The sequence below is a fragment of the Xyrauchen texanus genome, chromosome 7 (genome assembly GCF_025860055.1).
Source record: "Xyrauchen texanus isolate HMW12.3.18 chromosome 7, RBS_HiC_50CHRs, whole genome shotgun sequence".
NCBI classification, from domain to species: Eukaryota; Metazoa; Chordata; class Actinopteri; order Cypriniformes; family Catostomidae; genus Xyrauchen; species Xyrauchen texanus.
Genome location: NC_068282.1, coordinates 4,833,463 through 4,859,264, shown reverse-complemented (window position 1 = coordinate 4,859,264; position 25,802 = coordinate 4,833,463). Strand labels below are relative to the sequence as shown.

The 25,802-nt window shown below is 36.9% G+C and overlaps 1 protein-coding gene across 1 annotated transcript in view; it reads right to left on the bottom strand.

The window, feature by feature from the left end:
• The window catches only part of LOC127646241 (voltage-dependent calcium channel subunit alpha-2/delta-2-like), a 320,645-nt gene that overhangs the window by 78,980 nt on the left and 215,863 nt on the right, over positions 1–25,802 (bottom strand). The window contains exon 6 of the mRNA XM_052129737.1: positions 18,202–18,343. Coding sequence (XP_051985697.1) covers positions 18,202–18,343 — 142 coding nt within the window. The remainder of the gene's footprint in view (positions 1–18,201; positions 18,344–25,802) is intronic.

Sequence of the window (25,802 nt, the reverse complement as noted above, 5' to 3'; positions counted from 1 at the left end):
GCAAGGTTGTGTCTGTATCGCTGCATGTGGAGAGAGAAACAGCCAACTAGTGATCCTTAAAGGGATAGTTCACATGGAAATTAAATGAAATATAAGCATGTTTATATCAACATTTGTCTTGACTCTTGGATTTGAAGGGAACATAATATTGCTGCCAACTGTTTGGAACAGCCTTAGTGTCTGGAGCACTACTATGATGTCATAAAATGCTGTCTTGGTAGGCAGGTCACTAGTTTTTGGAAGAGAAAATGATAATGAAGTCTTCAGAAGGCAGAAGGAATCCTGTATAAAAACACACTGTTTTGTCTTTATGTTTTAAGTTAATAATTTTAACACAAAAGATAAATGCATGGTCATCACGGCCCGGCCTGGCCCTGCCCTCCTACTAGCCACACTCCTCCCTCCTTTGCCATACCCCAGCATGACATACATCGCCCTGCCGGCAGGTCTTCCCCGCCTTCTCAGACCTGGAAGGGAGACAAGGGGAGGGAAAAACAAAAAACAAAAAAAGAGAGGGAAAGGCCAACATGGAGTAACAGCGGGTGAGAGAGCGGGAGAGAGAGAGAGAGAGAGAGAGAGAAAACGTACTCGACGGTTCTCTAACACGCCATAGCCTGGTCCTCAGTCACTCCTCCACCCTCTAGTGCATGACAGCCACTCCTCCCCAGGGTGGAACGGAGGCAGTCCTCCGGCCCCTGGCATACGGAATGCCCCGCCACGTTTTGATGAATGATAAGGGTCTCCTCCATCCCTGGCATCGGTTCTCCCACTCCAGGTGGTCGGCAGTGAGCCCCTCCGTGCTCGCGGACGGTGGTCTTCTCTTTGAACCCTCCGCGTTTGAGTGACTGGTAGGGATCTCCTCCACCCCTGGTAGCAGCCCGACAACTGCAGGCGGTCGGAAAGGAACCCCTCCTCCCCTCGCTTTTGGCGGTCATTCCTCCACTTTTAGGTCCCCCGGAGGATGGCTCGTATATCTACTATGGCGCATCCATCCTCCTTCCCAGGTATCGGCACCAATGTAACAGGGTAAAAGGGAAAGGAGGAGGCGAGAACTTTTAACAATATAAATAATGAAATTTAATGATGAACTTAAAAAACATAAAGACAAAACGCATACAGGGCAGCTGCCTGTAGCTCTCTCTGTCCCGAACTGACACCTCCGGCTGCCTTTATCCCTCATGTCAGCTTGATTATCCTGATTAGGGGCCAGTCGCGCTTCATCATGGCCCAGCCCCACCCTCCTCCTTTCCACAAATACAAGACACAGTTTTGGTAGCTCTCATTAATTGACTGACAGCTCAGTGTTTCCCCCACATAGCTTGACTGATCTACAGTAAGAGAACAAACAAAACTTTTGTAACATGTCTGTGGTACGCTGTCTGTCTCTACCTTTATTCCAGTCTCTTCTTGGCGGCTGTCTTCTCCGTTCACCTCTCTATTGTCCTGCTCTGTCTCTGTTTGTTACACTCAACATGTCAGTAATGTCTGTGCGTCGCACATGGCCTACTTTAAACCCCTTTGTCACCAATGTCCAACGAACCACCTACAGTACATGACACACAGCTATCTGTCTGTCCAATCTCTGGTTCAACCATTCTATCTATCTATCTATCTATCTATCTATCTATCTATCTATCTATCTATCTATCTATCTATCTATCTATCTATCTATCTATCTATCTATCTATCTATCTATCTATCTATCTATCTATCTATCTATCTATCTATCTATCTATCTATCTATCTATCTATCTATCTATCTATCTATCTATCTATCTATCTATCTATCTATCTATCTATCTATCTATCTATCTATCTATCTATCTATCTATCTATCTATCTATCTATCTATCTATCTATCTATCTATCTATCTATCTATCTATCTATCTATCTATCTATCTATCTATCTATCTATCTATCTATCTATCTATCTATCTATCTATCTATCTATCTATCTATCTATCTATCTATCTATCTATCTATCTATCTATCTATCTATCTATCTATCTATCTATCTATCTATCTATCTATCTATCTATCTATCTATCTATCTATCTATCTATCTATCTATCTATCTATCTATCTATCTATCTATCTATCTATCTATCTATCTATCTATCTAATGTCTGTCTATCTATCTAGTAGTATATACTTTGTCTTTCTAAAATCCCTCTCGCACCCACAGTGTTGTCCACTCTCATTTCACCTCAAACACACACTCATAACCTTGTGTAGGTTTGTGAGCACAATCAGTTCAGTAATTTGCAGCTGATTACTGGGAAAACCGAAGGGATCAAAAATGAAGGGGAAATTTCAATTATGGTGGTGACTCGGACCAGATAAGACTCTGAAAGTCCTCGAGTAGATTCTGAGTTTGTGCTCACATCACGGCCATCTGAGCTCAGCTCTAAATAATAAATCATTATCCATTTTGTCCCTGATTTTCAATTAGGCCTAGGCCGTGTTTGCTGACAGCCCATCAAATGAGTGGAGGAACAGTATCAGTGACACTGAATATGAGGGTAATCAAAAATACTCATGCATTCACAAACAAACAATTCATAAACAATTCCCAAAAGCTATTCTGGTTCCAAACCTGATTACACTCAACAATTCTGGTTCTTTTAGATAGTTTAGTATTCCCCAAATAGTTGGTCCTAAATAGGTGTTTCTTCATTTTCGGGCAATTCAGTCGATCAACCAGTCATTTCCAGCACATCTCACATTCAAACACTCTGTGGGTCCTGCTGAGAGTTATCCATCTGCCCCACCCTGGCACCCATGAGTGGATCTCCTTCAGGGTGTCTGTACTGCCATTACAGAAGAGCTACTGGTATGCAAAAATTGCTGCCTGTACTGTGACTAATTTTGTTGTCGTTGCCTGTTGCGTACCAGTGCATACTGACTCACTTCGAGCACTGGTTGTCATACAATCAACCAGTCGGTAATTACACTGATTTAAATATCTGTTCGCATTGTTGGAAGAATGCAGATGTTCAAGAACCATCAATGGAATGCAAAATCATGAATATCATTCAGTTTTAGTACTTCTTAAAAATGGAAACTGTTTTGCATCAAAAGGGTCTCACTGTAAAATATAGAATCAGATGAACAATGCTTCACTTTTTAGGTAGACCTGAGATTGGACAAAACCCCTAGTACAAAGTGACATATACAGTTGTGTTCAAGAATCTCTCGTTTACTTGCTAATAAGTGTCTCAAATACAAATATTAAAAATATTTAAAATAATCAATGCCATGAATCTCGCAAACTTCAGCATGTCCAGTAGCTAGTTATTCATCAGAAGCGTTCATTGTGCCAGCATGGAGACTTGTAAACATGACATTGTTTTTCAAACCGATACAAACATTTGCACCCTGACTCCAGGAAATTGCATAAAGCCAGCCAATCAGATAGGAGCTTGCCGTTATGCAAAATCTCATTGAACAATCAGTGAACGGTCAAACTAGGTTATAAGTGACAGAGCTATACTTCAAATGTTTGGTGAAAGGACATCATATAACAGTGAAGATCTTCTAAATATCCAGTTTACAACAATACAAACATTTAAACCCAAATTCTGAAAGGCCTATGACCGCTAAAGGTTGCTAATAACAGTGCCAAACATTTTGAAGTGCAAAAGACTTTGATTATATGTTGAAGTGAAATGCTGAACTCTACAATAGTTCTGCCGTGGATAAAGTTTTGTTTTTCCCCACCAAATAAGTGTTTAAGTGTGCATATAAGTGTGTCTTTGACTCAAGGATACAATGACAGTCACCTGCACACACTGTTCAAACCATTATTGAACACACACACACACACACACACACACACACGCACAGGGTGGTATGCAGATTCAAAGATCCCTTAGTGGACAGCAACCAGGAAAATCACAAACACACACACAGAGCAGGTCATCTAAGTAAAAATACGAGGGTTGGGGAGATAAGAAAACAGGAGCAAAACAAAGGCCCGAGTTGATTTATAAGCCTAAGATGCATCGCAACTTTCTCCGGACAGTTGATAAAAAGAAAAATATCCTCGGCGGGGAAATTTGTGGGTGGTAGAATGGGACTGTGTGAGGCTCATCTTTCAAAACAAGAACATGTGTTTATGTGTGTGATGCCTTTAAGAGCTACCGCAATCTATCAGCCACAATCCCTTAGACACATTAAAGAGCTGCAGTTGTGCTAAATGTTTGGTCCGTTATGAAGCATGGCACCACATGAGGAGTGGACCAGGTTATGAAGCCGATTTATGGGGTCTGCTGTGGGCCAGCAATCCTTCATACTGGGCCCTGAGTCTTGTATTATTTAGCAAAAGAGCGCTGCGGGACTTGCTGTGTTGGATGATGACTGTTCTGGTTGAGTGGGTGTCTTATGGAGTCTATACAGATGTGGGGGAATTTTAGGGATATGTAAATCTGTGGGTAAATTTACAGAATATGTTCAAACCTATGTTTATAAAAATCTTCACATGAACTCAAAGGCTAAATAGTTCATGGAACATAGTAACAGTTGCCAACCATGTTTTTTCTTCCCATTAATGAAAATAAAATAATTATATTAAATGAGATGTATAGTATTAGTTATTTTAAGATAAGGCAATAGTAAATCTACATAAAAATGTATATGTAATGTGTGTGTGTGTGTATATATATATATATATATATACACACACACACACACACACACAGTCATGTGAAAAATAAAGTACACCCTCCTTGAGTTCTATGGTTTTACATAATAGGACATAATAAAAATCATCTGGTCCTTAGCAGGTCTTAAAATTAGGTAAATACAAGCTCAGATGAACAACAACACATAACATATTATACAGTGTCATGATTTATTTAACAAAAATAAAGCCAAAATGGAGAAGAGGAATTTTGGCCCACTCTTCTTTACAACAGTAAAGTTCATTGAGGTTTGTGGGCATTTGTTGATGCACAGCTCTCTTAATGTCCTGCCACAGCATTTCAATCGGGTTGAGGTCTGGACTTTGACTGGACCATTGCAACACCTTGATTATTTTCTTTTTCAGCCATTCTGTTGTAGCTTTGCTGGTGTGCTTGGGATCATTGTCCTGTTGCATGACCCAATTTCGGCCAAGCTTTAGCTATCGGACAGATGGCCTCACATTTGACTCTAGAATTATTTAGTATACAGAGGAGTTCATGGTCGACACAATGACTGCAAGATGCCCAGGTTCTGTGGCTGCAAAACAATCCCAAATTATCATCCCTCCACCACTGTGCTTGACAGTTGGTATGAGTTGTTTGTGCTGATATTCTGTGTCATTATGGCCAAACATCTCCACTTTGGTCTCGTCTGTCCAAAGGACATTGTTCCAGAAGTCTTGTGGTTTGTTCAGATGCAACACTGCAAACATAAGCCGTACTGCCATGTTCTTTTTAGAGAGAAGAGGCTTTCTCCTGGCAACCCTTCCAAACAAACCATACTTGTTCAGTCTTTTTCTAATTGTATTGTCATGAACTTTAGCATTTAACATGCTAACTGAGGCCTGTAGAGTCTGAGATGTAACTCTTGGGATTTTCGCAATTTCTCTGAGGACTGCACGGTCTGACCTTGAGGTGAATTTGCTGGGATGTCCACTCCTGGAAAGATTGGCAACTGTCTTGAACGTTTTCCACTTGTGAATAATCTTTTTCACTGTAGAATGATGGACTTTAAATGGTTTGGAAATGGCCTTACAACCCTTCCTAGATTGATGGGCAGCAACAATTGCTTCTCTAAGATCATTGCTGATGGCTGATGTATACAGGGTTGGGGAGTAGTGAAATACATTTAACGGGAATAAGTATTTAAAATACAAAATATATTAACTGTATTCCACTACAGTTACAATTTAAATCATTGGTAATTAGAATACAGTTACATTCAAAAAGTATTTTGATTAATGAAGAGATTATTTTGCACATTATTGTAATTTGTTTAATTTAATATTTAGTCCATTCAGATAAACATTTATACATATAAATGATGCGAACCAAAGTGCATTTGAACAGCGGTGAAACACTTTCTTATGATGTGTTACATTCATACGAGCACACAGAGAATTAAGTAAGTAAGTTTGGAGCAGAAGAAATTGAGATGAACCTTGTGTAAATTGTCAGCTTTATGCTAAGATAAAATGCTATTTCTAGCCATTTTACATACACATGTTACCAGTGAAAAAATCTACCAGTGCTGAAGAAGTAATCCAAAGTATTTAGAATACATTACTGACCTCGAGTAATCTAATGGAATATGTTACAAATTACATTTTACAGCATGTATTCTGTAATCTGTAGTGGAATACATTTCAAAAGTCACCCTCCCAAACCTGTATATATATATAAATGTCTAAATGTCTAAATGTATATACCTAAATGTCTAAATGTCACATTTTTATGTGTCTGAGGTGTTACATTTTTTTTATATACAAATTGTATATTTTATATGAGAAATTGTAAATGTTAGAAGATATTTTACATTTCCACATGCCCTGAATGGACATTTGTTTTTTTTAAATCACCATTTTTGTCACAGTCAAACCATATTTCATTTTCTGTGGGTATCTATTGAATATCAAGACCTTTGAAACAATAATAGTGAAATTCTGCTAAAAGTGGCCTCATTAAATTCAAATCAAATCAAATCTCCAAGACTTTTTTGACATTTTCTCAGCTGCTTTTGCAAAAGGCCATTTCAGTGTAATGATTCAATATTAACCATGAATTCAAGAATTAAACATGTTTTGCACATTCAAAACATTCACCAAGCTATGAGGCCACATGTCATACATGACTCACTATATCAAGGCCACAGACAGTGCAGCACATTCACTATCAATGACAGCAGTCCATACAACACCTGTGAGAGCAGCAGAACATCTGTCATAACAAACACACTGACTTCAGGTGATGGAACACTGCTATTATGTAGGCACACAACGCACTTTTGACAGAGAAATGGCTCTCCAACTCATAATGACACATTATCTGGCCCTAAAGCTAAACATATCATGCCATCATATAGTCCTGTAAATACGTTTTTATACACATTCATAGACAAATGTGTTTCTGTGCTTGGTTTTGAGAACATTATACACCCTGAAAACTTATTTGTTGTAAATAGCATGCAATATTAAGCATACTAAATCATAATATATTAAAAAGTAGTCAAAGGTAACTGGCTGTTTTAAGTAATATTTCCTGAATATCTATTTGTGTAGCTTTTTTTGGCATTATTGGTATACGTCAGTTCATTTTAGTACCAAAACGCACTTTTATGCCATTGTTTTATGTCCCAGTGCTAGTGTAGTTACTTAATATGTAAAAGTATGTACTACCAGTATGCTTTTTCACACTTGATAGGAGTTTGCAAATGAGTATTTATTAAGTATCCTGAATGTTTTTATTCTCTTTAGCCTTCCAGTTTGACTATTGTGGTTTGACGAATTAAATAATGCATCAAATTTGAAGCAGGAATCAAAATGAGTTACACTGTTTTAATCAAAACTGCCTTCCTTTTGAAAAACTATTTCTGGTGAATTTTTCAACGTTTCAGAACTTTACAGGACATTTGTGGCCACAATAACAGAAAACACGGAATGCATTGTTTACTTCTTACCTTGATTATTTTTAAATAATAATAATAATATTATATATATATATATATATATATATATATATATATATATATATATATATATATTTTTTTTTTACGTTTTTGTGCATGCTTTTTGGGCTAACATTGCCAAAAATCCCTTGAGCTACATAAGAGAACTGGTTTGTGTCAGTTCGTTTTGGTACCAAAATGCAATATTATGGCGTTGTTTTATGTCCCAATACTAGCATACTGACTTCATACTTTAAAGTGTACACTTTACCAGTATATGCTTTTCATACTTGATAGAAGTTTGTAAATTGGAATTCATCTAAAGTGTTCTAAACGGTTTAGTTCTCGATATATCTCTATACATACAGTTTTACTACGTAAATACTGGTAAAGTGCATACTTTAAAGTTTGAAGTCAGTACGCTAGTATTGGGACATAAAACAACAGCACCAAAATAACTATTCTAACTATTCTATTCTAACCAACCAGGAATCAAAATGAGTTGCATTGCTGTAACCAAAACTGCCTTCCTTCTGAAAATTGTAATCAATAAAAAACTGAAATGATCATATAAAAGTCAAATCATCAGTTGCATACTAAATAATGTCTTCAGTTCTGTTCTGACCTCATATAAAATTGATCTTCCTCTTAAAAAACGATTAATCTTAAAAAAAAAAAAACTGCTTGCGGAGGGCAGGATCTCTGAATTGCCTCTGGAAAATATAAGGGGGAAAATCTTTAATTAAAATGATACTGAAACCAATAAATAGCGGAAATACAATTTGTGAATGTGCTGGTGAATGGCAGAAGGCGTTGGCTGCGTTAGCGTTTTTAATTAGTGTGGTGGAGAGTGATAGTGCCCCTTCACTAAGCAAGAGGAGCGAGAGGGGAAGGCAAGGCGAAATTGAAGAAAAAGGACTTTAAATCCACTGTTTATACCATTCCCACTTCTTATTGTCGAGTCACACCTCAAACGAAGCTGGGTTATATCACAGTTTCTGCAGTGGGCAGAATATGAAATCTTGGATGGGCATGCAGACAAGATGTAGTGAGTGACGTTTGTCTAATAACAGAGTTGATTCTTGGTAATAACAAGGCCTGTCTGTAAAGAAATTTTTATTATGTAAAATGGCATAGTGGTTGTGTTACCACATTCTATGTAGCCTGGGTATCTAATGCATTAAATAGGTATTTTTAATTCATTATAATGCATTCATAGTGCCTTACAATACACCTTATAATCAGTTGAATGTTCTTGTACATTTTTGTAACCACATATATATATAACTTTTACTAACTGTAGTGTTTCCTGGTTTGTTTTTCTATTCCCCTAGTTTGACAACGGGTGTTAAAAATGGTCGTCAGCATCCACAGGAGGTCCTAATCCCTTCATTCACACAAGTGAAAGCTGCTTTGCCTTTTCTTTCATCTACACACACAATTAGTCTTTCAATTTTGCTTTAATAACCGCCATTTCCAGCAGCAACAATGAAGGCCCAAAAAACAGAACTTAAAGATGAGGACAGTTCCTTACAGAGAGGATTTAAATCAAGAAAGTTTGCTCAGAAAAATAACCAACTAACTTGTATTAGCATATGTGTCAGGGCTAAAGAAGAAGATTTTCTGTCTAGTGGGTTAATCTTCTTGGGAGTTGACGTTATGATAGTCATCTTCACTGGTGGGCTTATGTGAACTCGTGTTTAGAGGAGAGAAGTTTAAAAGTTATGATGAAGCTAGACTTATACTATATATATATATATATATATATATATATATATATATATATATATATATATATACTGATTATGGACTCCAGAGAAACCTCCAGGTAGGATTAGGTGGGTTTCGAGGCACGTTTAAAAGTCGAACTATTTTTAACTTGACATTATGGGGTGAATTCACTAAGAATGAATTATGCCCGGTAAAAGTGCTTGTTATTTGCACACGCTGTCTGCATTGGTTTAGAGCCCGATTCACATAAGGAATTATGCAGTTCAGGTAAAAGTGCAAACGTGCCCACAGAATTGCTGCTGAACACTATTTGCACATGCAGTTTTGATCTTGCAAGCCGCTATATAGCGGAGTATGCAGTAGATCACCGTTATCTGTCACACTTTGGCAGGACTGATTAGCATCACTGGCAACTTTGATCTAGACACGTGAATAATTTCTTTAACATGCCTAAAGAGCATTTGACTCTCTTGGCGCTCTGACAACTAGAATCATAAATTGTGCTTCTTTACCTCAGATTACAAAAAAAAAAACTTGCAATTTTCCTGGCTTGTATAGCTAAAGCTTGTGTCTCACTAGCCGATTTTTCCAATGATTTTCAGGTGTTAGCTTTATTAACATAATCACTGGCCAGGCAGAGGGAGACAGAGCACCCATTAGCATCTCTCAGCAGGAGGTATTAATCACTTGACTGTTTCAACTACCTGCTTAGTTAATGACTTGAAGAACTGAAAAAACATCTGGATTGCTTGAAATGATCACTGGCTGTGAGTGGGACAGGTATACGTCACCAAGGCAGTGACCAATAAGTGCAGGCCATGTATAAAAGAGTGTTTTTCCCCAGAGGACAGTAGCAATTGTTTTCTGCAGAAAAAGCATGGCATCTGGAACTCATAAATGGTGCAATTGGAGGAGAAACGTATTGCTTTTTGGAGTCAACAAGTATGTTTGTATGACATATCTAATGTGTCATATCATGACAGACAGTTAAAAGAAAAAAAATTCTGCTGCCCAGATCTTTGCACAACGTGACAATAAATGTGTAACTTTTACATTTAGTAACTGGGTCTTATATTATTTTATATAACGTGAACATAAACTTTATATTTGTATTCAGCTTTAGATTATATAAATATACTGAAGTCTACATTTATATAACATTACGTATACATATGCATAACTTACAAGTTTGTACTTTTATTTTAGTTCACGTTCTACCAAATGACACACTTTTGTTGCCCAGGTCTTTAGCGCAATGTAACAATAAATGTGTGAAAGAAAAGGATTTGCTATATGTTCTCAATAAAACATTTCTTTAACTAACAACCCAACAGAAGATCAGGTCGATTGACTCCAAAACTGGGGCATCAAAAGCACTCATTAAGTGTGACACCTTCTCTCTGTTTTTGATTGGTAAGTGTGACAGGCTCAGTGACTAGGAGGGAAAGATCAGCAACAATAGCTACTATGTGTGACACCCCCCTCCCAAATTGAATTGTTCTACAGTAAGTCTTCTCTCGAGTTGATTGACATGTGATGTCTGTATCTAAAAGGTGACTGACTCTTTTACCTGCAAGACGGAACTTTCTTTCTACATTCGTTGAACATTAAGCATTGTTCCAGTTTCTCTCATTCATTTTAATAGAAGTGGCTGTCTCAGCTAAACAGACTCTGATGAAGGTCTACCAGCTTGTCTACCTCAGACACGAGCAAAGTCTTTCTAGCAAGTCAGTCCACTGGCGGCCATCTTTGGAACACTCTCGGGCAGCTATTTGTCTGTAAACAAGCGGCATACAAGAGCAGCTCCTATATACTTGAATGGGGAAGGACCGAATTCTCCAAATTCTAAGCTAACATAAATAGGTGCAAAACTTTAGAGATTCAGAAGAGATCTCAGCAATATTTCAAACTGAACTCAGATTTGCCAATATACCAAAGTCTGCAATAAAACGTCAGAGATCTCAATATGAACTCAATTTCCCATTAAAAATGTAGCGCTCTGTATACTCTCGTATGTCAACAAGTATTTCAATTGTGTCTTATTTATTTCTGTGAAGGAATTTTAGGTAAAAAGTCTGATACTCAAACGAAACATATGTGAAAATGACCAACATTCCTACACCAAATGTATCCAGTTTAAGTGCGTTTAAAAAAAATATATATATATATATTATTACTTAAATACCATCAAACCCCTCTTCTCTAAGCAGTGAACCACCCACCTCACTACATTTCTCAATGTCTTTCCTCCAGTGTCCATTTGGTAATAAGCTTCAATAATTAGACGAAAACTGTTTGGCTGTTTGACCCGTGCTAATTAGAAAGTTTGCAGACTTGGCAGCAGAATTCAGCGGCGGGATAATGAATCATAAAACGCTTCATTACAGGCGGGTGATGAATGGCAAAGGAGGCCTGGCAGAGCCAACAAAGCTGGACACACACACACACCAGCCCATTTAGTGCCCGAGAAGTGACACACAATAAACATTTTCACTCGGAGTTGCTGCTTTTACAAGATTTGTGTTTTCGTCTTGTTCGCGCTGTTCTATCTCGCACTGTCTAACAAATCCCAGCTCACATCAGCCCTACACAATACCGGCTGGTTAAACCCTCGCCGAACACGACATACTTTCCAAACATGGAAATGTCCTAGCTTGACCTGGACGAGGAATATGGGAATGCAGTGCAAATTTTCTGATTGAATGCAACCTTTTGTGACAAAGAAAACAGCATTTTTGTTTTATTTAATGTTTTCAGTAAGTTTCTCACTGTAACCCAGATTTGAGCCTTTTTTAAAGAAAAGAGGGACAAGTTGGAATAATGTTTTGTTGTAATCAACATTATGCAACAAATACTATTGACTGAGCTTAACTTGTTTTGAACCCGGAACATTCCTTAAGGGGTGTTGTTAGGCGCAACGTAACGCAGGTAGGAACAGGTTTTACATTTTTCATGCTTCGACTGAATTTACACTGCATGTCTATCTACGTGCTCTACTCTTCATTTCCCATTTATCTAGCTCTGTTCCATCCGTTGAACTCCTAACCTGCTGTATGTCAGGTCAGAACATCCCTGTTTCCATGGCGATGTTTAATCCCCATTCCCAGACATGGTGCTTTTTTCTCCAGACACTTAATACGACTTACCTTCTCATCTCGGCTGTCTTCTAAGCCAAATTAGCAGCCTAAACTGCAGAGGGGTGGCGGGGTTATCGCTCATGCCTTTATTGAACTACAATACCCATGAGGCAATAGTCACAACTCATTATAGCTGATAGGCAAGACCTCTCAAAACCCTATCAATAAAAATGGGGAGTATATTTAAATCGTTAACATATACACTCGCAATACCCACTGATCTATGCATACCTGTACATACTCAAAGAAGAAAAGGAACCTCTACATTATCTCTTGGGTTTAAAAAATGATCAAAGTATCAAAGTGGGTGAAAAAATTAAGTCAAAAGTCAAAAGTTTGTCTACTATTTGAAAGTTAGGTTTTTAACATTTCATTTTTGGCATTTTTTATTTACAAAACAGTAGAGAGAAGACAGGAACAAGGTCAGTAAGTGTTTGAGCTGGATTCAAACTTACATCACCTACATTAGCACCATAGCACATGCATTAACTGCTAGGCCACATCTCTGACATAATTTACCCATTAACTTTTTGAATTAGGGCTGGGCAAAACATTTATTTATTTATTTTGTATTTTTTGTATTATTATTATTATTATTATTATTTGGTTGATACGAAATCGATTCTAAAAAGCCATGGATCGATCTATTACTCTATGCGCTACCTTCCACTAAAGTGAGAGGAAATCACTCGCATTTTCAACCAAATTTCACGCTATGCGACTAAAAATGTAAATATTGGCAACTGGGTGATACATGTGTCTAAAGACCAGATCCATGCAACCCATTTGTTATTGAATAATGTCTCTTTTATTACCATTTCTGTTCTCTTAAGACAGTTGTAGAGCTGCACGATTCTGGATAAACTGAGAATCACAAGTTTTTACTTTGAATATAGATCAAGATTCTGAAGAAAAATGCTTATTTCTTTGATTTAGAAAACCTGGACATAAAGATATAAAACATATCTTTTACTAGAGGTTCTGACAAAATGTTCTCTGCTTCAATATATACAAAAATGCAAATATAAAATTTGAAATGTCCTATGTCCACATGAGGGTGCAACACATTATATACCAAACAGCAACTTGTGATTATTGCCAAAAAAACAAAAAACTATTTATCACATGCTAGTAAAAAGAAAAACAAGCCGAAAAAAGCTTCATTAACAGTTCTACGTTAACTTGGTATTGCACTTGTAAGCAAATATGCAATAAAACACTGTTATTTTACTTAATTTTTACGATTATTTTATATAAATATGAACAATTTACATTAAAACAATGAGGCCTTCAGTGTTTCTCTTGTAAAACTTGCTTCAAGCTTGTAAAGGAATTATTCAAGAGCCAGTAATTAAATAGAGAACAGAGTAAAAAACAATAACATAAAACATTAAACAAAGTCATTTAATGCAAAATGAAACTACTTAAACACTTTACACTCTTTACTGTGTGATAGATCTACATTAAAACTGATTTGATGCAGTAAGAATGCCTGAATGCCTATAACAGACAGCATGCAGCTGATATACATTTAGACATTGCACAAATCTATTTTTGAAGAATTTGTCCCGTCTGCTTATACATTAACAGCTGTGTTTGCTTTAATATCTAGTCAAGACAGTGCAGATTTAATCCTGTCTGTTTACACTGGTTATTCATTAACAGATGTGTTTACATTAATATCACCTAAAGAGGGGTATTTTGATTAAAAGCAGTGCAGAGTCAGTGCAGGAGCGCTGCATTTATCACGAGACACAAGTGCACGGGCAGACACATGCACACGAGCGTTTGAAAGCAGCCGGCTGTGATCAAACAGTGCACGGGTAGTGAATTTAGTCAGATCTTGGTAATGCTGCTATTTTGTTAGCATCGGTGGCTATTAAAATATTAAACTGAACAGAGATTATGTCACACTCCTGGCTCATCGTGGCTGCACCCTGCCGTTTGTAAAACACTGTGCTGGACAAACATCTTTGGCTGTTGTGTTTTAGTTTATTCAGTGTCTTGTGCAGGAGCGCTGTGTATTGTAGATGCCATATAAACTTTATCAACATTTAAAAATGCGTCTTAAAGTGAATTTTGAATTTAAATTTGACCGCCTTACAAATGCATGCCACTGGAACATTAATATACATTGCAGAATCGTTGTCATTTAGAAATTAGATCACGTGGGTGTCTGACTCGAGATCGCAAATTTTTAATGATTAATTGTGCAGCTCTAGTCAGTTATTGATCAAAAACAAAAAAACAAACATTTAATTGTAATCGGGCATAGCACAGATAGGATAAAGCCATTTGAGCCTCTCTCGTTAACGTGCTAATTTAAAGATGCTGTTTACAGAAATGCTGGTTTTGTTAAAGAGACAGTACCAGTGTTTTACAAGTACCGGGATGTCTCGATACTGATACTGGTATCAGAATCGAGTCCGATACGGTGCTCATGTTCTCATATTCGTAATCGTAAAAATGCTCCGATACCAAAAACTGACACCATCTGATGTTCTAATGTCATTACGTAAACATTCAGCACACAAATTAAAATCACGTTATGTCTTAGTGAGATCATTTTACCACAAAAGCTGCGATTTAATGATATTAATAAATAGTTTTCATGAGTGGCGAGCTGCAAATGTGAGCACTTGTGAATGTGTGGAAAAAGTGTGGAGCCGACTCCGACTGCACGTACCTTTTAAATCTCCAGTTTGGCTCATCATACAGGGAACACGGCCATGAGCATCAAAAACTGAGGCACTTACAGAGTACATATTTATTTATTTAAATAGCAGCTTTTTGTGTTGTATTAATCACTTTGAGTCACATAGCAACAGGCTTTGTGCAAAGTGGGAAGCTGGCATCTTATGTGAGAGCTCATTGGTCTTACCAACACAGAAACACTTTAAAATAAAAGCTCCGCCAAAATAAAAGCTCAATTTAAATAAAAAATGTATGACAGAAATAAATTATAATATTCACTGTTATACTACTACTACTACCGTAATTTCCGGACTATAAGCCGCAACTTTTTTCCCACGCCTTGAACCTCGCGGCTTATACAATGACGCGGCTAATATATGGATTTTTCCCGCTTTCAAATTTTATTAAAAAAAAAATAAAAAATAAATAAATAAATAAATAAAAACATTCTGTGACGTGCTCAGTTTTTTGGCGGCGTGAAGCTTTCATTAGACCAATGAAATTGCCGAACGGGTTAAGGTCAAAACAACTTTTTTTGTTTACAGTTTAGATTAAATCGAGCGCGCTCAAACTTCCCATCATTCTGATTAGGCCTACGGTAGTAATTTTGTCACCCTCACCATGGCAAAGACATGGAGAAACGCATATGATGCTGCTTTGAAGTTGAAGGAAAAGGAAATAGAGCTGCTGCACGGGAGCTTGGTCTTAATGAGTCGATGATAAGACGTTGGAAACAGCAGCGTGAGGAATTGACTCAGTGCAAAAAGACAACTAAATCTGAGGCTATACTCCGACACCAAAGGAGATGACTTCAGTGGTTTCAGTGCACAGGACGAGGAAGATAGTGACCAATGACTTGGTAGGCTACTGTTTACTGCAAATGTTTTATTACAAGCCGTGTGTGGCAGCGGGGGCGTGGTCAAGCTCCCGTCCGGGAGAGAAAAGCTGTAAGGGCGCTTACACCTGCGCTAAATTATGTCTAACACCGGTGTCTAATTTCAAGTGCCCTGCTTCACGTATCCTTGGGAAAACTGTCACACGGGCACCAGTGTGACAGTTTTCAGCAGGGCACTTGACGTTCCAGGTAAGGCTTTTAATGGCCACAGAAATGTTTACAATCAATTTTATAAAGTTTCTCAATTCTTCTATGCGCCAACACTAGACTGACGTGTGTCACTCTCTCAGCTCTGTGGCTGCTGCCTTTTTATGCCGCTCTCCCCATGCTTACTGAAATTAGACACCGGTGTTAGACATAATTTAGCTCAGGTGTAAGCGCCTTTACCGCTTTTCTCTCCCGGACGGGCGCTTGACCATGCCCCCGCTGCCACACCGTGTTTCGTTAAAGCCTGAGTAAAGTTCATTTGTTTCAATGTACCGGTAGGCACCTGCGGCTTATAGACAGGTGCGGCTTATTTATGTTCAAAATAATATTTTATTTAAAAATCAGTGGGTGCGGCTTATATTCAGGTGCGCTCAATAGTCCGGAAATTACGGTACTACTACTACTAATAATAATAATAAATCAATATTAATTGTAATATATTTAAGCAATATCTTACATCTGTGATGCTCTGTTATGCAGCACTTTATATGACAAAATATAACTATAACCAATGTGCTGTGAGGTTCTGAATAAAAGCACTTTATTTGATCATGTTGAAAATGTATTTATATGTATTTATATACTTTCATTTGATTAAAGTTTTAAATCATTTATTTATACCATTGGTGTATTAATACACCATTTTGATGATAAAATTGAAACAAACTGTTTATATCGAAAACAATATCTGCGATATAGCTGGGAGAGAATTTATTTCATATGTAAGCAAAAGGGACATTATAACTGAAATATCGAAAATCAGATTTGAATCTTATCGAGAGTTTGTGAATCGCGATCAAATCAAATTCGGCAATCTGTATCGAACCCTATTTTTTATAATATTCAATAATTATTCCACACTAATATGACTTTGCTACATTTACACCTCGTATCCATACTGTAATACAGTTTTCATCCACCCAAAATTAGTAAAACACATTCTCGTAACACAAGCTTTGGAAAACAATGTCGTTAGAAAACAGACAACCCATTAGTGTTGACATAACTAAAGAAAACTACACGATATGGACCAAAGAGCGCCACTAAACAGAAAATCTTCCAGCAACTTTCTATAGAGTGACAAGTGATGGTTATGTATTTTAGCAGCGCAACGGTAACACTGTCCAAATGTTTAATCACACACTGTCAGCATCATCTCTCAGCAATCATCCATTACCCATAAGCCAACAACATCAAGGACAGATGAGGGAGTTTCACAGTTTATACAACAAACATCTGTCCTAGTCGTCAAGTTAACAAATTGAGCAACCTAGAAACACTTTCTAAATACAAATGAAATATTTAAGCAAACATTTTTCTTCTAAAGGTATATTTTAACATTTATTAGTTAGTAATCTCCACTGGAATACAACCCTTTATTAATGGTGATTGCAAAGGGAAGCATCACTATTAGGCCTACTATTGCTCATACTTTGGTTGGATTTTGTATTACCAACTGAAACAGGGTATTCAACAAAATAATGTAGGGCAGGAATTTGGAATTGATTTGATTGTAAAAATAAGGCATTACTCACAGTACCAGAATAGAGCCAGATCATTTAAGGGGAAGAGGTGGAAAAATAAGAGGGAATGTTGTTTTAAAGGTGGAGCAAGTTATTACATTTTGATTAAAAAAAGGTCTAAGATTGGAATAACATGCACAGATGAATCATGCAATATAAGATTAGGAACCTGTATTAAGAAAGTTTTTAACATAAGAATAATTTTTGAGTTATTTGTCCCTGATCTGACAATTAGAATGACTTTCATTGGTGTAACCCAAAGGAGTTAAAGCAGTTGATGTTTATATTACCCCATTAAACACATTTTTAGGTTTAACAGACAAACACTTTTAGTGTAATCATATATCACATCAGGGTTCGGGTGAGAACGTGTTTTTCAGTACTCACAGCCTTTGTAGATGTCTGTAGGAATCTGTACAGCAGTATATGAATAGTTGACTTTGTTCTTAAAGTTAGGGTCATCCACAAACTCCAAAGAGATAGAGTTTGGGTTTTCCATGAGGTTTTCTCCATCATCACCTTCTGACTGCTGCAAATAGAAACAGAAATGTCAGCAAACAAACAAACACACACACACACACACACACAAACGCACACACACACACACACACTGTTGGTGGGGTTATCCTTATGAGGACCCTCCATAGGCATAATGATTGTTATACTGTACACACTATAGATTATTTCCCCTAAACCTAACCCTCATACAAAATGTTTTCAAAAAACATAGTTTGAATTACAGAGACACTAGGGGTCTCCTCATAAACCACATTTATAGCATAATACTCTCGTAATTAATAGTTTGTAACCTAAAATAATGTCCTCATAAACCACAAAACACACACACACACACACACACACACACACTGCACTGATTGAAGGCCTGTTCACACCAAATCCATGACATTTTTGTGAGCCGAACATCTCACAGAAGGTCTATTCACACAGTGTCCGTAAAACATGAAATGAAAAACTATTTCACTCCTGTACAGTAGGTGGCGCTGTTGTGGTGCTGTCGTTATACCAAACTCCTGTCATTATTCCAGTCATCTGTCTTCTACCTTCAGCTGTTAGAGATTAATATAATGAACGCTGTTAAAGCTTTTACTGACCTAATTCAGCAGAACTGTTTCATTATGTTCTTTTTATGGAGTTGTTGCATTTTAAAGAGTATATAATCTGTGTTTTGGAACGTGAGTGAGATGAGTAAAAAAAAAAAAGCTTTTTATATTTGCACATGTATTTATCAATGAGTGTCTTCCAAACAGACTCCAGAACCCAACATCTCTTTTTATAATGCCTGGATATTATAACACAAGGTACAGTGATAAATACACATGCAGTACTGTACTGTACACAACAAGGATTTATTTAACAAAGTGTCGTATAAAATAGGATGCATATATTAATGCATCCTATTTTCTATCTTTTCTTTATTTAAATTAATGCAATCCTTTGTTATATTATCCTTGCAATAAAAATAGCAGTGTGGTTCTGCAATTCGTTTGTCTAAAACATTGCATGTAACAAATCTTTTTATGGGATATTTCACTACGAGCTTAGTGCAAACTAATTTCTGAACCTCGCTGCCATTTTCATGCCATTAGAATATAACATGCACACTGATAAACATGAAATAATGCACATTAAGACAAAACACCATAAGCAGACTTTCAAAAACAGACTGGGTTTATCTTTGCAGTACCAGGGTTTCATTAACTGCATCTATTTATTTTTAAGTATATCATTTTGGGGGGTGTGCATCAACTGCACGTCCAATGCCGCCACCATCATGCTAGATTGAGCAGATGCAGCTATCTCACTGGTCAGTTTTCATCGCAGTGCAAAGAAAAACAAATCTGAACACTCTCCGTAAAAACCTTCGGATTGCCGGAGGACAATTTGTCGGACTCTGTATGAGTAGCACCATCGGAATCCATAGTTATGAAAAAATGGGTTTGGTGTGAACAGGCCTTGACACCAGGATTATATATATATATATATATATAACAATTGTGCTAAAAATGCCAATTATATCACACAAAATGCACTGTAGATGAATGTAAATAATTCCAGAATTGTTTTGGTAGAAGTATAATTACTGAAATTTAATCTGAAACCAAATATAAATGTCTATGAAATGAAATCTAAAGCTAACAGTTCATTGCTGAAACTAATTCAATCTAAACTGAAAATTGTAGTAAATTTGAAAATGGTATCAAAATAAATACTATAAAACCCTTGATTGACACAAAGCAAATCTTTGTGCAGAAAACCACACAAACATATGCATCCGTGATTAATTAGACAAACACTAATTACTCTGACATGGCAGGGGTAAATCCTGCCTCCCCAACTAAAAAGGTAGCAGCTCTTTGAGGAAAAGCATTAATACATTACCAGACCATTAATCCTCGACACAGTACAACAGGAGGTATCAAAGTGGTCGCAAATTGCTAAAAATCAATTAGCGTCAGTGATGGCTATCACATCGCACTGAAGTCCTTGAGGCGATTAACCCTGTCAATAACTCACCACAATGAGTGCCGAATGACGGCCTTTATACCCTTTTACTTCATTTCGCCACACAGGCCACTGATTAGCATTTTAATACGTCTCGAGTCACAAAATTGGCACAAAAAGTCTGGCACTTCAAGGAACTTCAATGACTGAACGTATTAAGGCAGTTCAAAATAAATAAATAAATAAAAAGGGAAGAATTATTGGATTTTAATAACTTGCATCCAGTGAATACCCCATTCTTCATGTATGTTGAGCATGACAAGTCAAATACTGCATGCAAAGTGTGTTTACAATGAAAAACTATATTTGAAACCTGAAAACACTATTAATAATGAGGAAAACTTAAAAAACAAGCTATTATAATCTAGATATTATAATTTAAAGTCTAAAATTGTATTCGATAATCACCACTATTCAATCATTTTCCACTTGTTGAAGTTCAGATAATCAAATCTCATACAATCAAACACACTCGATTTAATCACACAATAGAGTGCGCCACGGGTTTATTGGGGGATGATGTGAAAAAATGGGTTTGTTTTTGCAAAATTTAATTCAAGCCTCCTGCCAAGTGTGAGGACTGATTTCTGGCCTACCTTCAATTGTCTATTAAAACGCAATTACAAGCAGTTGTTGGGACAAACCGAAAGACAGAGGTTTTCTGATAGCCCTAAATGTGACATGAACGCAAACAGGAGGATGAAAATAACCACCTCGAAATGCAAAAACGAGCAAGCCTGTTTTGATTTCATTTGAGATGACACATTGCATTGAATTCGCTCATGAATACAGTGATATTGTTTGGGCTGTATTTGAAAAAATCCTGATTTAGAGCATTAATAAGAAAATCTTAAGCCACCGGGGTTTGCTGTGGTGACCCCTAATGGGAGCAGCCGAAAGAAGCAGAAGAATCAGAAAATCTTAGTAGTATTTAACTGCATTTCATTCCATTCTACATAATTTTGTGGTAATAAAGGCAGACTATAATCTTAAAATAGCTCAAAAATAAACACTGTGGTCTCGTAAAGATGAAATATGAAACCGTACTCAAGCTATAAATGGCCGCAACATACTTCGCTGTACTTTTAATGACAGCACATCATCGGCACACACAATTACACCAACTTTTCTGCTTGTTTACACATGTCTCAGGCAACTGGTTTGGAAACTTCCTTTTGAGAAAGGTTTATTCTTCCACCTGAGTGTTCTGTTTTTTTACTGTCTTTGGAGCCCAGTCATAATTATCTAAGACAGCTTCTAATTAGGAGCTAAAATGCACACAGGGCACACTGATTGGTTCATTTTCCCCATCCACACACCACCTGTTTAACTCGATTCATTAGCCAATTTGTTAATTTTATCACCCTGCTTTCGAGGTTTAATTAAAGGTTGCGAGACCCAAAAATGACATTTTAAAGACTCTTTCAATCACACATTTATCTTTCCCGGGTTCACTTTAATCACAAACTAAATTATTCATGGGCTCCACTTCTGCCTTCTGAGTGTGAAAGTGTGTGTTTATGTTTGACAGTTAAAAATGTATGCATTAAGCAATATTAATGTAATAATAACTTCTAAAAACACAGTTGATAACATCTTTTAAGCTTGAACAAACATGGATCATTTTATTCAAAATAAATAGAGAAGGAAACACTAGCGTACAGATTACTGCATACTGTGCAGTTTACACTGTATACAGTCTGCTATTTTCAGTAAACTGTTAAAACATTGTTGTCACATGGCTTCAACATGTTGCACGTTTAATTCAATTAGAAGCCTTTATTTTTGTCACACATTTGCACATATAGAGTGAAATTCTTTTATTTGCATATGACCTCAGGCTCAGCTATGATACGGGGCCCCTGGAGCAGATAGGGTCAAGGGCCTTGCTCAAGGGCCCAACAGTGGCATTTTGGCAGTTGCTAGGGCTTGAGCCCCTGACCTTCTGGACAGCAACCCAGAGCCTCAACCGCTGAGCCACCATTGCTCCTTGAATTAAATATCTTTGGAGTGCTTCAGGTCACATTAAAATTCTGATTATTTCAATACAAACTAGACAAAAAATAAATAAATAAATAAATGCTGGGACAACTATCTATTTACAGGACATTGAATTAACATTGAATTTAATTTTTTAGCGAATACTGTATACATGGCATTTACGTATACACTTCTGTTTATGTCGGTTCTCAGTCTCGCAGTCATTCGTTAAAACTACGGCAGTACATTTGGCAAATCATGCAGCAGGCAGATGTTGGGGTTTGAATGTAAATAAGATTGTGCTTTTGGACCAATGGCAACTTAATCAATTAAAGATGAAACCATTTTACCATCTGGATCATGGTAATGCATTACTTTCATTTCAAAAAATATTTTGTGCAGTTTGAATCGCTTTAGATTATGTTTGCCATCTGGAATTATAAAAGTCAAATAAATGGTTCTGATTTTGCACGAAACAAATGTTTTGATTTGGTTATTATTTTGTACACAAATACACATATGTCCCAAAAAGTATTGCACACACAAGCACACGTTTAATGCAACAAAAATTAAGTTTTGTTTGGTCTAAATTTATATGAAAAAAAAAAAAAATTGATATAATGTTCAAAATGAACACAAAAAGTATTGACCCATTCTGGTTAATAAACTTCAGTGGAACGTCTACATAGTTAAAGGGATAGTTCACCTAAAAATGAAAATTCTCATGATTTACTCACTCTCATGCCAACCCAGATGTGTATGACTTTCTTTTTTCCGCAGAACACAAATAAAGATTTTTAGAAGAATATTTCAGCACTGTAAGTCCATACAATCCAAGTGAATGGTGAACACTCTTTGAAGCTCCAACATGCACATTAAGGCAGCATAAAAGTAACCCACACGACTCCACTGGTTAAATTAATATCTCCAGAAGTGATTGTGGCAGCGGGGGCGTGGTCAAGCGCCCGTCCGGGAGAGAAAAGCGGTAAGGGCGCTCACACCTGAGCCAAATTATGTCTAACACCTGTCTCTAATTGCAGTAGAGCGAGGAGAGCGGATAAAAGGCCAGCAGCCACAGAGCATGGGGAGAGAGAGACCGACAGCAAACCCAGTGTTTGAGTCCTTATTGTATTGTGTGTGTGTATGTTACTACTGCTGTCACCAAAAAGGGAATTAAAAGGCTTACCGTGTGCTGAAGACCTGTTTCCTGTCCTCCATCCTTTAACTGTTCTACAGTGATATAATAGGTGTGACAGATCAATATTTTAGTCCTTTTTTTGCTATAAATTTTACTCCCTGCCCAGTAGGTGGCGATATGCAGAAAGAAAGTGAATCGCTAAAAACAAAAGAAGAAGAATGTGAAAGTGAATGTGCAGATTTACAATAAATAAGGACTGTTTCTCACCCACACCTATCATATCACTTCTGAAGACATGGATTTTAACCACTAGTCTTTTGGATTACTTTTATGTTTCCTTTATGTGCTTTTTGGCCAAAGTTAAATTGCATTGTATGGACCTACAGAGCTCAGATACCTTAGTTTGTGCTCAGTAGAAGACAGAAAGTCATATACATCTGGGATGACATGAGAGCGAGTAAATTCTGAGAGAATTTTTGGGTGAACTAACCCTTTAATGTGTTGAATTCCACCTTTGGTGGATACTCTGCTATTGTAGGACACCTGTCTGCACTTCTCTTAATAATACCAATTTTGAGAATCAAACCTCAAAGCATCAAGTATGCATTTTGATATCTCAAGCACTTATGAACGCTGATTAGAGGCTCATTTGTGACTCTCAATAAATCATTCCACAAACCAAAGGCAAATATGATGACAAATCAACCCAAAGTTTTCCTTAGTAGCTATAAGGAAGAGTCAACATCTGGCCAGAGTTCATTAGAACGGCCAATGATGGAGAACGCAATGCTCTTATAAACACAAACGATACATATTACACAAAAACTGGGTGAAAAGGTTCATTTGAATTATTTCATACATTTTTTGTCGATACTTTTCAGTATTGAGTAAAATAAAGACATACTGTACAAATTTATAGTCACTTGAATAATACGCCATCTTGGATTTTTACTGAGTTTGTCGCAGCACATTTTGTGTTTGCCTTTTCATATAGGACACATGCTTTGCTGCCTTAGAATCTTGAGACATATTTTAAAAGTTGTTTTAAAATTAACAAAAATGAAATAATAAAAAACATCTCATTCATGAGATGAACGCATTCTTGCGTTACAAAAAAGTAAGAACAAAATTCACTCAGGGAACTCACCATTTCCAGTACTGCATGTTTAAGACTAACACATTCGTGACTAACTAGTTCACACCAAATGCGTTCTTGTATTATAAAAAGGTAGACCATAATGCAGGTGTATCTAGATGCTTTTACAGAAGTTGAAGTTGTTTTAAATTGGCATGCCGTCTTAAAACGCAGCAGTCAAGCATGACACGAACATGTTCTTGCATTGTAAAAAAGTCAGAACAGAGTGCTGGTGTCTCGAGATGGCTTTTTAAAAGTTGAAGTTGAATTAAATTGACATGCATCTTATAAACACAGAGCTCATGCACGAGTCAAACATGTTTATGACCAAAATGTTTACACTGATTGCATATTTGTGTTAAAAAAGCCAGAATAGAACACAGGTGTCTCGAGACAGTGACTCATGCTTGAGACTGAGACATTAACAACTAACTACTGTAGTTCACACCAATAAAATATGTAGACCAGGTTTCAGGTGTATCGAGATGCCTTTTTAAAAGTTGAAATTTGCATGGTGTCCTAAAAAATTTCTCATTCATGAGACGAACACATTCTTTCATTACAAACAAAGGATGAAAAAATGCAGGTGTCTCTAGATGGCATTTTATAAGTTACATTTGTCTTAAATTGGCATGCTTCTTATGAACACGGCACTAATGAACAAGACAAACATGTTTCTGACAAACGTTTACAAAGACCAAAAGCTAGAACAGATTGCAGGTGTCTTGAGACGCCTTGGTACATTCAAGGATCTTGCGCAAGACTAACACAACTGCAACACACTTAGCATCGAATGCGTTCTTGCATTATAAAAAGTAAGACCTGAATGCAAGTGTCTCAAGATGCTTTTTTAGAAGTTGACTTTTTTTAAATTGGCATGGCATCTTAAAAAAAGCAGCATTTATGCTTGAGATGAACACTTTCTTGCATTTACAAAAAAAGAGAGAACAGAAAGTCTCTTGAGATGGCTTTTTAAAAGTTTAAGTTGTATTCAATTGAAATGCGTCTTATGCCGAGTTTACACTTCGGTCAAAACACAAAATATGTTTTGACTGAATACAATAGCAGTGTTGACCTACAGCCAATGAGAGAGCAAGGAACGGGGCACAGGAATTTCAGTGGGAGGAGTCCTGATGTACCTGCAACAGAACATCAACTAGCATGGCTGCGGTATCAAGAAGGTCTCATTGGACCGAAGAAATGGTGGAAAGA